The sequence below is a fragment of the Chenopodium quinoa genome, unplaced genomic scaffold, assembly GCF_001683475.1.
Source record: "Chenopodium quinoa cultivar QQ74 unplaced genomic scaffold, ASM168347v1, whole genome shotgun sequence".
Taxonomy (NCBI): domain Eukaryota; kingdom Viridiplantae; phylum Streptophyta; class Magnoliopsida; order Caryophyllales; family Amaranthaceae; genus Chenopodium; species Chenopodium quinoa.
In genome coordinates, this window is record NW_018743206.1 from 534,342 (window position 1) to 552,446 (window position 18,105).

Genomic DNA, 18,105 nt, shown 5'->3' on the forward strand with positions numbered 1-18,105 from the left:
TATTTTCCTTGAAGTTACTAACGTGTGTATTTTGTTATTAGAAAGAGGTACGAGGCATCCAAGTAAGTGCTTTAATGGTTTTATTGATATTATGATATAGAAATCACGCTTAGGTTGTCATTATGATTCCTAGCGTCATGTTAGGGTGTTTTGATCTTTCTAGTGTCATGTCTAGGGTAATTTTAATGTCAAGTATGATTAAAAGTATGATGCTTCCTATGTTCTCTTCCTAATATTCTTGTTAGTATCATGTTAGGGCTATAGCTTTGATTCTTAATATTTAGTGACATGCTAGGGTTTGTTATTAATCTTGTTAGTATCATGCCTAGGATCTTGCTATTATTATTATGCTTTAACATGATTATTTTAATTATTATTTTGATTATGATTATTTTTATTATTGATTATGATTATGTTGCTTGATATTTATTGTTATTGCTTGATCACACCTTTTATGCATGTTTAAAGGGAATTGGTACTTGTAATCACGCTTAATAAGATAATTAATAATCTTTTTTAGGGTTAATATGATTATAATTCAAGTGATCACCAATAATAGATTTATTTGTGCATTAATATTCAACCAACATAGATTAAACAGGTTTAGGGTTAACCTATTGATTGCATGTTAGTCAGAAAGCGCACATGAATACGATTAGAATAAAGTAGAGGCCTATTATTAGGGCAGGTTCAATCTCTTTTAGGTTGGATTTGTATCTTCATCCCCGAACTACCAGTCATGGTTCCAGACCTATTGGTGTTGACGATCTCCTAGATCGTTAAGGGGTGTAACCTTCACCTCGTGAACGGTTTCCAAGTTCCTAAAACTTGTTGGCGACTCTTTTGCTCTATCTTCTTTCCCTTTGAACGCCACCATACTTTAGTGTACGATCACAGTGGGGTTCAAGCTAGGGGTAATGCTTGAAATATTCCCTACAGGTTACTAGTCCCAAGCTTGGCTTGGAGGAGCTTTTAGTGAGTGAGGTGAGGGAGTTTGTAGTGTGCTTATTATTTGCACAATTTGGGTGGGTTTTTGAAAAGTTATTTTGTTCTTGATCATGTTTATTTTTTATGAGTTTGAAAAGTATATCTTCTTGAAAAAATAAAGTATGATGTTATGAAGAAAAAAAAAAGGAAAAAAAAAAGTGAACTTCAATAGAAAAAGAAAAGAAAAAAAGTGTTCAATGTTCAAATGTTCTAGTTGGAGGTTGATCGGAAAGAAAAAAAAAATTGAAATTCAATGAAAAATTCAAGTTTGGAAAATAAAGTTTGTTTATTCACTCCACTTCTTCATTATTATATCGTATGAGTGAAATTGTTAGTGTCGGGATTGTTTATTATGATTGGAGTATATTTGGTTGATGTTAGAGTTGGTTATGTAGGAGATGTTGATCATTATTTATTCTGATCATGGGTTCTACTAGGATTTTCTCCCTTAAGCATAGATTTTCTCTCACTTGTTCCCAAATGATTCCTACCCTTTACCCTAGCCTTACATTACAAGCTTTAAAGACCTTCCGACCTTTGTGCATAGAGTTGTATGAATGTGAAAGTGTTGTTTATCAATGCAAGTTATTATGATTTGACATATTTCGAGTCGACTAGTAGGTTGAGCGTTCATTGTTTTATACACACGAGAGTGTGAGTTGGGAGGAAATTGTTCACATAAAGGGGTTGGTTGGAGAGCGATCGAGTACATCTTTACTCGCCACATAAATGAGAGTTGAGTGTGTGAGCACTAGTCTTGAATTCTTAATGCTCTTGTGGTTTGCTCTGCTTGACTATTATTAGGGAAAAAAGGTAATTGGATGGATTTGATTGGTTGATTTTGAAGCATGTTTATTTGATTTACCCTGAATTGTTTGTGCTTGATTTTTACTTTTTGGGGTGAAGCATATTTATTTATTCATTGATGAGATCTTTGCTTAGGGACAAGCAAAGGTTTGGCTTGGGGGAGTTTGATGTGTCTATTTTATATAGTATTTTACCCCGTCCCTTGGTCGTAATTAGTATTGTTTTTGGCTCTTTAGAGCCACTTTTATTACTAATTGGTGTTTTCTAGTGTTTTCGTAGATTTGGTTGACTTTTGCAGGGATTTGCACTTTTGTAGCATTTTCCCGAGATATTATGGAGTAATCACGAGCATTGGAGAAACAGGACTGGTTTCTATAGCCCAGGGACGGTTAGAGCCATCGAACCGGTGATTAAGGGCACGGTATATGTGATACCGGGGCATTTGGACCGAATATTCAAGACCCGAAGAGGACCAGATTAGCCCAAAGAAATTGAACCCAAATGTAGTCCAAATAGTGGCCTAAGAGAGCCGCCCGGCCAAAGAGGCTGGCGCTCGGAGGCACGCCCGGCCGAGCGAGAGAAGTAAAGGCTGACGCCAGAGTTCCGCCCGGCCGGGCGCGAGATTCATACCTGAGGGGAAAAGGCGCGTCCGATCGGGCGCGGGTTATTGTTAGGGGACGATTAGCGTTGTTTTAGTTTGTTTTAGTTTAGGATTCTTACGGAGTATAAATACTTCTCCGTAAAACGAGTTTAGTAACTTTTCTTAACCTTTCTTTACTCTCTTAATTATTTTCTTGGATTTTCTCTCTCTTATACCTTTTGTTCTTAATCTATTCTTAATTCCAGATTTATTTGGTAACTATTTCTCTTCTCTTAATCTTAGTTGTTTATTTTATTCCTTTGATCATGTCTTGTTTTATTGCTTTGATTAGTTTAGTTTTTATTATATGTGAATAATTCTATTTCTAGGGTTTATGGGGATTCATAAATAATATGAAGGGGTAATTTATTGTTGTTTATTGTCAATGCTAGATTAATTTCCTATTGATTGATTTAATGCTCTGTGACTAGATTTGCGCAGATCTTTTATGCATGAGTTTAACAATATTGATTCGAGATTCGACAGATGAGAATTAATGTTTAGGTCTAGTTTCAATAGGCAGGTTAATTTATAAATGGTTAAGTCGAGATTCGAAAGATGAGATTTAATACCGGTAAATTAATTGTGTGATTGTAATACGTAGCGAAAGCCCTTTATAATTTGATTAATGTATGCATTGATGAATGATTATTATATTCTACTCTGGAATATTATTTATTGGTGAACCTATGCCCTAGATCTTTTTATATATTATTTTCTCCTCACTCTTAATCTTCGTAGTTTAGTTTCATATTCAAATTCACATATTGGTTACTTTATAATTTAGATTACTTTAATTGATTAGGAATAGAAAGACTCGTTTCTCTGTGGATTCGACCCTACTTCCCTATCTACATTAGTTAGAGGATTTAGGAATTATTTTTTATTAGGGGATACGACTTTACCCTGTCAACCACCGACAAATCTCATTCCCATCACCACCTTACACAATATATAAAAATTAAACCGCAACAAATAAAACTTAAACAAAATAAACCCAAAATATAATAAGCACATATAGATGAAAATATAAAGTAAAAAATACATAAAAATAACAAAACATTAAACAAGATATACAAATATACATCAACCAATCAAAAACCCATAATATATAAATCGAACAAAAAAACAGTTTTTATCCAAACAGTACAAAATTCGAACAAACAAGCCATAATAAATCCAAAGAAAATAAACGAAACATAACAAATTGAAATGAAAATCAACACGAAAATAGACGAAAAATAAAAAAAATCAAAGGAAAATAAACGAATAACAAAATAAAGGCAGTACAAGCACAAAATAATGAAATTAGACCAAAAAATATCATAATATAAACAAAAACCACAATAAAAAAAAAACGAAAAATACAAAAAAAATTAAATATACCTTCGAAAATTTCCTCCTTTCTGGGTGTTGATTGTCAAATTCGATGATAAAAACTCCAAATCTGGCATTTTTATGGTCAAATTTGACAAATAAAACCTCAATGTCACAAAATTGAACCTCAATTCGCGACACAAGAAAGAGCTGAAAGGAGGACAAGAACGAGAGGAAAGAAAGAGGATGAGAAACAAAGAGTAGATCGAGAAATAGAGAAAGAGAAGAGGGGAAATGATCCAATAAAGAGAGAGGAGATAGAACCTGTAAGAGGAGAGGAACCGAGAGAAGGCGAAGAAGAGGAGAGCGAACCAGAGAAAAGGAGAGGGGAGGAGAGGAGAGAGAAAATGTGAAAGGCAATAAAGAGGAGAAACAACGGAAGAAGATTTAGGGTTTGGTGTGGGCTTGTTGAATTGGTATTAGATTTAGGGTTTGGTGTGGGCTTGTTGAATTGGTATTTAAATGCCATTATTTTTAAAAATAATCATCTCTATGATAGTCATAAGTTGTCGCAAATTGCGATAGTTTTGAAAACCGTCGTAAGTTGCGACAGTTTAGAGCTGTCGTAAATATTAATTTTTAATAATTATATTTAGTGTCTATTGCGACAGTTTATTGGCTAAAAACTGTAGTAACTCAACACCATCGTGTTATTACGATAGTTACAAAAACTATAGTAGAATTAAAATATTACGACAGTTTTTCTAGTTGTCGTAAAAAATTGTCGTTATTTGCCCGGATTCTAGTAGTGTAATGTAACCAAAATGTCTTGTTGTTATTATATAATGGACTATTGATTTACATTCTCTACAAACTTCTATATTTTAATTATTATTCAATTTTAAAATTTCGAGCATGACTCGGGAATAATCGAGGTTTTTTTTTTAAAAAAAAAAAGTGAGAGTTCACGATAGTGATTTAAAGAGTAGGTCGGGGCGCCACACTGTGTGCGAAAATATAAATATCACGCAGTACCAAACAATTACCAAAATCGCATATTTTGGTACAAAAAAAAAATTTAGGGTACCAAAACCACATACTTCATATTTGGGTAAAAAAATATTTGTTCTCTTTACAATACGAAAAATGCACTTAAAACTTGTTCACTTCACTTTATTTTTACTGAAATGAAATTATTTTTACTGAGTTGAAGTTATTTTTGCTGAAGTTAAATTATTTTTACTAAACTAAAATTATTTTTACTAAACTAATTTTTTTTTAACAGATTTTCTATTATATATTCTTTTTAAAAGTTACTGATTTTTACTGACCTAAAATTATTTTATAAAACTAAAATTAATTTTACTGAACTAAAATTATTTTTACAAAATATTATTATTTTAAGATGGAGTGAACGGGACCTTATTTAGTACTATATGAACAGGTAAAAACACACACACACACTCATTGCTTGTGTGTGCAATATAAGAAACTTGGTTTTAAAAAATATATATACATAGTATATAAGAAACTAATTAAGCTATATTCTCCTTTTTATTCTTATAAAAAAAATAGTTTTGATCTGATAAGGTAGTTAATTTTATATTTTATTTTTTAATTTTTAATTTACTTGTGAGGTAATTTTTAAAATTGAAATGGGTAATTTGGGGATAGTGAAATTTATATTACAAATTTCATTTTTAAGAAAGTGCGACCTCTATCCCCGGATAGTTTTAAGTTGTACACTAATAAATATAAATTTTAGGTTTCGTAGGGATTCAATTTTGTGCTCACACCTATCAATTTATCCTTAAAAAAATGAAATAATTTTAAGTTTTACACTAATAAATATACTCCTACATTAAATATGTACTCCCTCCATTTTTAAATACTTGTTCCACTTTCCTTTTCCTGCCGTTTTTAAATACTTGCTCCATTTCCTTATTTAGAAAACTTTTATAATATTTAATTACTTTCTCTCACCTAATGGACCCACCATTAATCATATTTTATTAATATCATGCTCTATCTCCTCTAATTATCCCCACTACTTTTGTTTTTTAGCATTTTTTATTCTTCCACTTACTCCACTACCTCCCTATTTTATTATTTTCTCCAATTTCTCCTAAAACTCCGCGCATGGAGAATTAGAGCTATTATTTAAAAACGGAGGGAGTACTAGGCAAAGTTGAACTTATTATATCATAATTTTGATAAAAATCTAAAATTATAAAAATACAGATATTTTGTACAAGGTGCATATTCTTATTTATATTTATCCAATTTTTTTTTAAAAAAATGTACAAATTATAAAAATAAATTTTATATAAATTGTGCATCGCACGGAATCTAACCCAATATATTACTATAGATCTAACACAGTGACTCAGTGAGGCTCTAAGATTTCCCTATAAGCTATGCTCAACAGATTGTAGTAAAATTAGAGGATCGAACAATTAGTAACTTGCTTTTTGACATTAATTTTTAAGCTACAACACTTTTTAGCAATAAAGTGTTCCAATAGTAAGCTACAACATTTTTTAGTTTGTAAAAATTAAATATTAAACAATAAATAAATAATTGTACACATGTTACAATATGAGTGGAGTTTAGTTATCTCTTTTTCATTCAAGCATGTAGCTTGGTTAGGCTACAATTGCTAGCATGTTGCTCAATTTTTTATTCTCCAATGGTAATCATGTAGCTAGGAATTTTATTTATATTGCAAGCAAGTCCTTACAATCAAACCATTGGAGATGCTCTTAGAGTGAGGCCAATGGATGACCAAGTCTTTGGTCAGAGGAGAGATAGTAGAGTTTTTATATTAAAAAAAATGAAACAAAGAAAAAATTGATGGAAAAAAGTGATGACCAAGTCTTAAAGATGACCAAACTAGAAATATGGTCATGAAAATGTAAATGACAAGTGGCGGGTTATAATTGGAGGAAGAAAAAGGAAAAGTTGCATGTACTTGCAACATATGACACCAACGGAAATATTGTTGGATGACACCACGCATGCATACAACGGCTAGATTATTATCATTGCAAATTTTTGCAACGGTAATAAATTAAAAAATACAAATAAAAAAAAATTACCAACGTCTTTATTTTTTTTTCTCTATAAAAAGAGACCAATATTGAGGTATTTTTGAACAACTTCTCATTAAGCTCAATTCCTTCATTTAGCTCAATTTCTTCATTTAGCTCATTTTCTTCATTTAGCTCAATTCATTCCTTTTAAAGTAATTTTTTTTTATCTACAAAATCCAAAAAACTATTGAATATGGATAAATCCAATCGGAAAAAAAATCCTTCAAAATCGAAAAAAAATTCAAATACTCAACCTTCATTTTCTGATTATCAAATAGATCTCAACTCTCAAGTGGAACCAAACTCACAAATTTTTCCACAGTTTCCAAATTATGGAATGAATAACATCAATTTCACAAATCCAAGTTCTATATCACAATTCCCTTTACGACCACAACAAGTTCTTAACTTCTCATAGTCTCAAAATGTTCTTCCATCTGAAGGACACTCACCTTTTCAAAATTGTCAATTTGCTGAAAATGAAACATCCTTCCCTATGTCGCAACATTTTAACATGTCATAAGGTGAAGGTGCAAATTCAAATTTTAATTGGTCATATTTGATCAACTGCTGACTCTGATGACGATAATGATGACGAAGCTGAAGAAAATGAAGGTGGGGATGTAGGAGGCGGAGGTAGAGGCAATACGGATTGAAGGAATTTTTGGTCGCACGCTGAAGATGAGGTCCTTGTGAGAGCTTGGCTTGAGGTAAGTAAAGATAAAAAAAACAAATACCAACCAAAAGGGGAATGAATTCAGGGCAAAAGTTGAGGCAATGTTTAATAATGTTAGATTATTTAGAGAGAGGCAATTTGAACAAGGTACTGAAGAGATTAAGAAGGATGATTTGCTAAGAGTAAGGGCTTTGGAGCCACTTAGATGTCGGTGGAAAAGGTTAAGTGCTAATTGTTCAAAATTTTCTGGTGCGTATGCACATGCTGCATCAAGGAGAGGAAGTGGTCACTCTAACGACGATGTTATTAAGGTTGCGCATAGAATTTATAGAGATGACAAAACTAGGAAAAATACCAGTAGAGTTTTCCAAGATATGCATGCTTGGGATATTCTGAAAAATGAACAAATATGGGCGAAAAATGAAGATCCAGTCGAGACATGTAAGCAGAAGACAGCAACCCAGTCCAGTGTTTCAAAGAGATCTCGAATTAATGAAGCTGGTAATTACTCGTCTTCAACAAACCCAGATACACCGACCAGTGGTGATGCTGGGTGTTCAGGCTTCCCCTCTATTGATGATTGTACCAAAAATAAAGGTAAGAACAAAGTTATGAACATGGCGACGGAAAATTCTCAGCAATGGTTGCTTACTATTCAAAACATGAACATAACAAGGCAATCTGAAACTGAGATGGAGATGATGAAGTTGAGGTTCGAGAGAGAGAAAGAAGCTGAAAATGCTCAGCTAGAAAGGGAGAGAGAAGCACGAAAGCAAAGGAAAATCAACTTGGAATTGTTCAAGATACTTGAAGCAAAGCCATACTTATCAGAAGAGGATCAAGAACGAAGGAACAATTTAGTGAAGATATTATTCCCATCCAATTAATTTATTTGTTCAAAATGTAGTAGTGTTATATTCTAGAATGATTAGTTTGTTGTTTAGTAACCGCTTTTGTACTTGAAGTTGTAATCATGTTGTTTAAGTTGTTATTTATTATCAATTAATGTGTAGTCATTATGTTGTTTTTAAATAGCTCTAATATAGTTGTACTATTATGTGATGTATGACTGTCATATTTAAATAGTTTACTATTCTTAAAAAGTTGTGCATTAACGGCATTACTGACATTGATGAGATGTAACAATAACATAAATTGTGCATTGCTCACATGAACTTACGTATTTGTATTTTTCTGATAAATGATGGTGTATAATTTGATGTGATTGTTCACTGGAAAAACCAAAGACTTACTATTCCGAAAAAGTGAAGCAATTATTGATTTTGATAAGTCATAAAAAATGACCACACAACCTATTGATATGAAATCACATTGAAGCTTCTTTTCAGTACATTATTTTTTATGGTGAATGATAGCATTACAACAACACACTATTATTAAAGTTCGTACATTGTTCTATATATTGCTATATGTTTTAATTTGGTTTCACTCAACCAATAATCTATTAGCTCTCTCATCAAAGTAGCTTCCTTAGCTTTGAAAATGTCTGAGAGTTCTAATTTGTCCAACTCATCTTCTAACTCTTCCAATTCATCTACAAACACAAATCAAAATTCCGATGATGACTACAACCAACGTTATGAGAGACGGAGGCAAGCAACTCGTCTTGTTGATCGAATGATGGATGAATTCATAATGACCAATCTAGTTGAATTCTTTCAAATGGTTAATCAAGTTCCAAGGGCACCAAGGACGTTGTTCGAAAGGGATCATGAAGACGGACACAACCGTTTATGGAATGACTATTTTACTGATCCTCCAGTGTTCCCTCCAAACTTGTTTCGTCGGAGATTTCGCATGAGAAAGCACGTCTTTCTCCGTATTGTGCATACTTTAGATGAAGGTCATCAGTTCTTTCAACAACGGCAAGATGCTACTGGTAGATTTGGAGCATCAGCATTGCAGAAATGCACCGCGGCTTTAAGATTACTTGCATATGGAACTGCTGCTGATTCCGTTGACGACTACTTATGGATTTGTGCATCTCTTGCGCGAGACTCCTTACAACATTTTGTTGAAGGAGTTGTCTCTTATTTTAGTGACGACTATCTGAGAAGACCTAATGAAGAGGATATGGCCAGACTCCTACGAGATGGAGAACGTCGAGGCTTTCCAGGGATGATGGGATCCATTGATTATATGCATTGGCGATGGAAGGATTGTCCTTTAAGATTGAAGGGCATGTTTTCTGGGAGAGCTAATAAGCCCACTTGGATTTTAGAAGCTGTGGCATCACAAGACCTTTAGATCTGGCATGCTTTTTGATAAATGCATAATATACTATAATTTTAGTCCCTAATATTAGTCCAATGGCCACTTTATATTGGTTATTTTATGATTTTATTTACTTTTATTATTTTAGATTTTATTTTATTCATTATTTTATTTTATAGTTATTTTTATAATAATTGATACTTAATTTTATGTTGTGTGTTTTTGGTAGGAAGAAAAATATTCGCAAGCACTACGAGCCCAATAGCAAAGCAGACTAGCAAATATAAAAAAAAGGGGAAGAAGAAAAAGGCACGTGACTTAGCAACATTAAACAATAAGAAAGAAAAGATAAGAAAGCAGCAACAAATAAAGTAAAGAAAGGAGCGTGAAAACCAAAGATACCCCAAAATCTTATTAAGGTTCATCTTCAACAATATCATCCGAAATTCAAGCAAATAGAAGATGAATTTCCATCTTAAATTTTATCTTTCCAACCTAGAAAATCATGGGAGGCCGTTGTTTTTGGCTATAAAAACCCCAAAACAATCATCTCAGAGGACACACAACTTAGCCAATAATTATACAAAGAGTACGAGAGTTCGAGTGAGTCCGTAATTGGGCAATTGGTGAAGAGAAGATAGCCATTGGAGGGCAGCTTAGTCTCGAATCCAAGGTAGAACAAGAACGAAGGTGAATCGCGGGGTCGAAGCCGGGTTTATTCGGGTGTTCTTCAGAGTATATTTTATAAGTCTTCTTCTGAACTTATTTGTTCAATACTACTGATTTATTTGATGTTCTTTGCTAAATTGATGAAGTACTTTTATTGGATTATTGATATTATAATTGATTCTTGATAGTATTATTTTTTCGATTTAATGGGTATTTGAAATTTGCTCGTTCTTGATTATTAAATTTGCAATTTGACATTGATTGTTATCTATCATGTTATTAGTTGTGAATTATTGCTATCTATATGATTTGGCTTAGTTTGAATTATATAGTGAAGTAGTATCTAATTTTTATCAAGTCTGCGATTATGGTTTGGTTTAAATCAGAGGGCATTTTCAATCTAATTATTCTAAGCATTTATGTGATTAGTTTAATTAGGACTAATGAGGTCTCCTAGTTGTTAATGCTTCCGTATCTAACTCATGCAAGTTGCGAAATATTTGTGTTACTTATATCCGTTTAGAGTCAATTTCGGCTTAGTCCAAATTTGGTTTCAAGTAAGGGAGATAGGGAGTCTTTGTTACTATAGTCTCTACGATTAGTCTAATCGTTAAATTGAGTATTTTGCAGAGTCGGTCAATTGTTGTTATCAATAGTTTAGTATGAGTAGTGCCGAAGTGGAATTGGTTAGTTGTGTCGTCAATAGTAGTTTATTAGTTTAGTTCCGTATTAGTTTTTTTAGTTTAGTATTATCTAAAACAAACCCCCCCCATTCTATGTACATATGTGAATAAATGTATAGTATGTAAGTTTCCGTAATATATCTAGTTAAACCTTGATTAAAGAGTTAAAAGTCTCCTCGTGGATCGACCGTTGCTTACCCTTTTACTAGTTGTTAATATTTTTGAAGGTTAAGTTAGGAAAATAAATATTTAATTTTATACGGTAAACGACACGTACCAAATTTTGGCGCCGTTGTCGGGGAGATAAATTTTAACTCTTAAAATCAAGATTTAATCTGTATTTCTAATTATATATCTGTGTGATAAGTTGTTACTCATATACGGAGAATGAATTAGCTAATTATAGCCTTCATGCTTACTGTTAGAGGTGTTAGTTACTCTGTTCCACTCATATAAAATCTTTTATACATGATCAATTTTTAGAAGTAATGTCTGCTTTTCATATACTTTCGTTTAACATCATGTTCATGCCTTCAAGTGTGTCAATTTTCTTCATTAGTTGTTAATTTCTTTTAAAGCCAAAATAAACATACATTAGGTGAGGTTGGGTACACTTTCGTTTAATTCTTAATTTAGCCCAACCTATTTGGAAACGGTATGTAGAGGAGTAGTAATTAGTGCATTGCTTGTTTCTTGGCCAAATTTTTGCAAGTAATGATTATTGATTAACTCTCTTAATATTTTGGTGCATGGGTGCAGGATAAGTATATTTCAAGTTGCATAATACTTTTATTTTTGCACACATATGTTTGTTCTCCTTATGATAATTGAACTATGGTATTAATCTGATCACAACTAATGATAATAAGTAACACACTCGTATTATGGTAGTGGGAATTAAAACAGTTACTAGGAGTTGTCATTAGATATTATCTTACATTGAGTTTCTGTTCAGGAATTAAGTAACTAATAAGCCACTATTGTCCTACACTTTGCTCTTACATATAACTTAAGAGTGGTATGTACTGAGCACTTCACTAGTTAAGTCATCCTTGCCATTAATAAAGTATTAGTGGAATATACTGAACATTTTACTTTCTAATGATCTTTATAAGATTTGGTAGGATTAAGTAGCTGAGGTAGCTCAAAGTCACTCTCGAATTAAGTTGACTTATATTGATTTGCTATTAACGTGCTTGCATATATATGATTTCGTGCCTAACTGTGGGTTAGTCAGATAATGAACACTAATTTTAGTAGCATTGCTGAATAGATTTGTCACTATTTTATTGCTATTAAAGGTCAAGAGATAAATGGTTAAGTTGAGTTATAAAAACTCTGAAATGAACTGATTGACAGTAGTTAAAACTGTTGGTAGAGTATATTTTAGATGCAAAATAGTATTAAGGACAAATTTGTTCTGTTAGGATTATTTTGCTTCAAGTGCATCTGAATTAACTCAAATTATATGTTTGTGATTCATGTTTAGTTCATGTTCTGCTTAGACTGCTCAAAATGATTCTTGTTCCAATTACATTTCTTTGCAAGTTTTAATCTCTTATGAGAATTCTGATAAAAAAAATAAATAAATAAAAAAAAAAAAAACTGTAAAAGAAGCTGAATTATGTATGCTATAAAGTGTTTTAGTAGTAAAATTTAACGAGTTAGTGTCCAAATATAAGCTTCTCTTGTGCTATTATAATCTCAAAATCAGAAGTAAAAGTAGTTTATAACCAATCTGGCTGAATAAGATTGGCAATCAGTTAGCTTTATATGTTGAATTTGACAATGCATGAGTATTAGTATGCCTACTCCTACATTCAGGAAGACCAGTGTGTACTAGTTTCATATCTTTTTGAGTAAAAACTGAGCAGAATATATATATGACAACTGATTTAATGGGATTGCATAATGTCTTGGTCTGCCAAGCTAGGTTCGGATAATTCTTTAGCTTGCCTGATGTTGATTTGCTATTGGAAATTTAGCTACATGAAATCTAAAATGCATGTCTAAGTAATTGATCTCATTACAGCGTATCTGTTAAAGCTATAAATCCTGCCTAGTTATTAGCTGCTAAGTTCTGACCAGAAGGTGATTATTGAACTCTACATTTCTACACTAAAATTTCAAGCTCATCTTTCCATTAATTTCTGTTTTTCTTTATAGGTGTATGTACGCGTACGATAAAGAAGCTAGACTTCAGCGCATTAAAGCATACGTAGGCTTCCTAAACGAGGCTGAACCAGAGAAGCTGCTTCACATTTTCAGTGCTGAACCGGAACTTGAAATAGAAGATCCATTACCGATTGAATACAAGAACATGGCAGAACGAACACTGAAGGAATTGGGAGCACCGAGAACAGGAGAAGACCCTCTGTGCATTGTCTTTCCAGAGCTAGAGAATCCTCTAAAGCTGAATTCAGGTTTCCTTAATCTTCTCCCTAAATTCTATGGGAACGCAGGTGAGAATCCTTATAGACACTTAAAAGAATTTAAGGTTGTATGTTCTTCCATGAATCCAGAAGGCGTAGAACAAGAACATATTAGATTGCATGCTTTTCCTTTTTCTTTCAAGATCCTGCCAAAGAGTGGCTATATGAGCAACTTTCACCTAGTTTTATTAATTCTTGGGCAGAAATGGAAAAAGTTTTTCTTGAAAGATTCTTTCCTGCGAGTCGTATTGGTTCTATTAATAAGGAAATTTGTGGAATTAGACAAAATAATAACGAATCTTTATATGAGTATTGGCAACGTTTTAACATACTTTGTTCATCTTGTCCCCAACACCAAATAAGTGAGCAATTGTTAATTCAATATTTTTATGAGGGGTTGTTACCTAATGAGAGAGGTATGATAGATGCATCAAGTGGGGGGGCATTAGTAGATAAAACTCCAACGGAAGCTAGAAAGTTAATTTCTAATATGGCTCAAAATACTCAACAATTTGGCAGTAGAAATGATGTTAAAAGAGTTAATGATGTGGACTTAAGTGGAATTAAAAATCAATTACAAGAAAATGCTCAACAAATTGCTGCTTTAACCACCTTAGTGTCTAAAATTGTTCCTGGTAATGAGTCTACAGCTAGAGTATGTGGTGTTTGTTCTGATTTTTCTCATGCTACTGATGAATGTCCTACTTTACAAAGTGAAGATGTTAATGCCTTAGGAGGTTTTCCTGGTCAATCTCAAAGGAAATATGACCCTTTTTCTAATACTTATAATGAAGGTTGGAAAGATCACCCTAACCTTAGGTATGGACCTAGACCACCATTTTCTCATTCTAATCAAACTAGGCCATTTGTTCAACAAAATTCACAACAACAATCTGGTTCATCATTAGAGGATTTAGTGAAACAATTGACTACCCAAATTGGACAAGTTCATAGTCAAGGTGTTCAATATCAAAAGAAAACTGACACTCACCTACATCACATAGATACTCAAATAGGTCAAATTAGCACTTCCCTTAGTAATTTGGAATCTCAGCTTTCGAATAGGCTTCCTTCTCAAACACTTGCCAATCCAAATGAACATGCTAAAGTTGTAACACTTAGAAGCGGTAAAGAGTTAAAGGAACCTAAAATAAAGAATAGAGAAATAGAGAAAGAGGTAGAAGTCAGACCTAAGGATGATGTAGCTGGTGAGAGTAAGGAAAAACATGATACAGAAAGTGAGAAAGAACTGGAAAAGAAGGGTAATTTTGATGTGAATTATGATGTTTCTCGTTTTAAAGATATTCCCCCTTTTCCTTATCGATTTGCTAAAGCTAAGAAGGAGGCCCTTGACAATGAAATACTTGAAACATTTAGGAAGGTTGTAGTGAATATCCCTCTTCTTGATGCTATTAAACAGATACCTAAGTATGCTAAGTTTCTAAAAGAACTTTGTACTAACAAAAGGAACTTCAAGCCTCGTGAAAAGGTAAGAATGGGTGAGAACATATCTGCTGTAATTCAAAAGAAACTTCCTCCAAAATGCAAAGATCCTGGCATGTTTTCTATCCCATGTAAAATTGGTAACACTAAATTTGAAAGATGCATGTTAGACTTAGGTGCTTCAATTAATGTCATGCCTAAATCTGTATATGATACTTTGAATGTGGGTCCTTTGTCTAAAACTAATGTTGTTATCCAATTAGCTGATAGATCTAATGCATTTCATATGGGAGTTTTGGAAGATGTACTTGTTCAAGTGAATGAACTAGTTTTTCCTGCTGATTTTTATGTGCTTGATATGGGTGATAGATTTGATAGTGTTCCTTTATTGTTGGGTCATCCTTTTCTAAAGACTTCCAAAACTAAAATTGATGTTCATGAAGGTAATTTGACAATGGAATTTGATGGCGAAATGATTAAATTCAACATATTTGATGCTATGAAATACCCTAATGATATCAGTAATGTTAGTTCTATAGATTCATTTGATGCATGTGACTGGATGGCTCAGGATGTTTTTGATGAGTGGTGTAAAAATCTGTTTGAAAATGGTGTGTTTGGTGATTTTAAGGAAACAAAAATGGTTGATTCTTTTGTAGTTTCATCTGATGTGATTGAACCTGATGCTTGTGATGGATGTGAAAAATCTTTACCTTCTATTGTGCCTAAATTGATCCCTTCTACTGTTAAGCCACCTGAATTAGAATTGAAGCCCCTTCCTTCTAATTTGAAGTATGCTTATTTGGGTGATAATGAGACTCTACCTGTGATCATTTCAAGTTCTTTAAATGAATCTCAAGAGACTAAGTTATTGAATTTGCTTAAAAATCACAAGGAAGCCTTAGGATGGACTTTAGCTGACATAAAAGGCATTAGTCCCGCCATGTGCATGCATAAAATTTTTCTTGAAAAAGATGCTAAACCAACTAGAGAGGCTCAACGTAGATCAAATCCTTCAATTATGGAAGTAGTTAAAAAGGAAATTCTAAAATGGTTAGATGCAGGAGTGATATATCCTATTTCCGATTCTCAATGGGTAAGTCCTATACATGTGGTACCTAAAAAGAGTGGAATAACAGTTGTCGAAAATAATAAAGGAGAATTTGTCCCCACTAGAGTTTCTAATGGATGGAGAGTTTGTATTGACTACAGGAAGCTTAATCAAGCTACTAGAAAAGACCATTTTCCTCTGCCATTTATTGATCAGATGTTAGAAAAACTTGCTGGACAATCTTTCTTCTGTTTTCTGGATGGTTATTCAGGTTACACACAAGTACCCATTGCCCCTGAAGATCAAGATAAAACCACTTTTACCTGTCCTTTTGGTACATTTGCTTTTAGAAGAATGCCTTTTGGTTTATGTAATGCTCCAGGAACTTTTCAGAGATGTATGATGAGCATATTTTCTGATTTAATAGAACATGATATGGAAGTTTTTATGGATGACTTTACTGTTTTTGGTGATTCATTTGATAGATGTCTTCATGCTTTAACTCGTGTTCTAAAGAGATGTGTTGAAACTAATCTTGTTTTGAATTTTGAAAAGTGTCATTTCATGGTAGAACAAGGCGTGGTTCTTGGTCATATTGTAAGCGCTAAAGGTTTAGAGGTAGACAAAGCTAAAATTGAGGTGATAAGTTCTCTGCCTTATCCTAAATGTGTTCGCGAAGTTAGATCATTTTTAGGACATGCTGGTTTTTATAGGCGTTTTATAAAGAATTTTTCAAAAATTGCTTCACCTTTATGTGCTTTGCTTGCTAAAGATGCTGTTTTTGACTTCAATGATGAATGTAAGAAAGCTTTTGATGATTTAAAAGCCAAGCTGACAAGTGCTCCTGTTATTAGACCCCCTGATTGGTCGTTACCTTTTGAAATAATGTGCGATGCTAGTGATAAAACCATAGGAGCTGTTTTAGGCCAAAAGAAGGGTAAAGAGTCTTATGTGATACATTATGCTTCTAAATCACTTGACCCTGCCCAATGCAATTACACTGTGACTGAAAAAGAAATGTATGCTGTGATATTTGCTTTGGAAAAGTTTAGAACTTATTTACTTGGTACTCATGTGATTGTTTATTCTGATCATGCGGCTCTAAAATACTTGATAAAGAAGAGTCATTCAACACCTAAGTTACTTAGGTGGATGCTTCAATTACAAGAGTTTGATCTAGAAATTAGGGATAAAAAAGGTGTTGAAAATCAAGTTGCTGACCATTTGAGTAGGATTGTCCCTAGAGAAGATTGGCCTATGATAAGTGATTTTTTCCCCGATGAAAAATTGCTTTCTTTATATCATGTTGAAACTCCTTGGTATGCCGATATGGTTAATTACTTAGTAACTAGGACGTTTCCCCCTTTTCTAACTAAGGTCCAAAGAGAAAAGATAAAGTCGGAATCTAAATACTACATATGGGATGATCCTTATTTGTGGAAATCTTGCTCTGACCAAGTAATTAGACGGTGTGTAGATAAACCTGAACATGATTCTATACTAACATTTTGCCATAGTCTTGAAAGTGGAGGACACTTTGGTCCTCAAAGGACTGCTCATAAAGTCTTAGAATGTGGTTTGTATTGGCCTACTATTTACAAGGATGCTTATTTATTTTGTAAGGCTTGTGAACGCTGCCAGAAATCTGGAAATCTGTCTAAAGAAATGAAATGCCCCAATCTGGAATTTTAATTTGTGAAATATTTGATGTGTGGGGCATTGATTTTATGGGTCCCTTTCCTGTTTCTTTTGGTAATGTTTATATCATTCTTGCTGTTGATTATGTGTCTAAATGGGTAGAGGGGAAAGCTGTAATAACCGATGATGCTAAAACGGTTGTTAAGTTTGTTAAGAGTCATATATTTAATAGATTTGGCATGCCTAAGGCCATCATTAGTGACAAAGGAACCCACTTTTGCAATAAAACATTTGGTGCCCTTCTGGAAAAATACCACGTGACTCACAGAGTAGCCACTGCATACCACCCCCAAACAACTGGACAGGTTGAATTGTCGAATAAGGAGATAAAGGGTATTTTGGAAAAAATGGTTAACCCAAGTAGAAAGGATTGGA

At 33.1% G+C, this 18,105-nt stretch overlaps 3 protein-coding genes across 3 annotated transcripts; all 3 read left to right on the plus strand.

Moving 5' to 3' along the window:
• Positions 1–7,620: 7,620 nt before the first annotated feature.
• On the plus strand, positions 7,621–8,406 carry LOC110734075 (glutathione S-transferase T2-like). The gene has a single exon (XM_021914137.1). The coding sequence runs from the start codon at positions 7,621–7,623 to the stop codon at positions 8,404–8,406; it is 786 nt and encodes a 261-aa protein (XP_021769829.1).
• Positions 8,407–9,022: 616 nt separating this feature from the next.
• Positions 9,023–9,787, plus strand: LOC110734076. Its single transcript, XM_021914138.1, has one exon. It carries the CDS (start codon positions 9,023–9,025, stop codon positions 9,785–9,787), a length of 765 nt encoding a protein of 254 aa, XP_021769830.1.
• A 482-nt stretch (positions 9,788–10,269) lies between these two features.
• Positions 10,270–17,861, plus strand: LOC110734016. The gene is made up of 2 exons (XM_021914072.1): positions 10,270–10,489; positions 13,273–17,861. The coding sequence occupies exon 2, from the start codon at positions 13,744–13,746 to the stop codon at positions 17,722–17,724; it is 3,981 nt and encodes a 1,326-aa protein (XP_021769764.1). The 5' UTR covers positions 10,270–10,489; positions 13,273–13,743; the 3' UTR covers positions 17,725–17,861.
• Positions 17,862–18,105: the final 244 nt, after the last annotated feature.

Bases quoted from the DNA above. Each gene is read 5' to 3' on its own strand.
- LOC110734075 (XM_021914137.1), top strand. From the start codon at position 7,621: ATGTTTAATAATGTTAGATTATTTAGAGAGAGGCAATTTGAACAAGGT.
- LOC110734016 (XM_021914072.1), top strand. From the start codon at position 13,744: ATGGAAAAAGTTTTTCTTGAAAGATTCTTTCCTGCGAGTCGTATTGGT.
- LOC110734076 (XM_021914138.1), top strand. From the start codon at position 9,023: ATGTCTGAGAGTTCTAATTTGTCCAACTCATCTTCTAACTCTTCCAAT.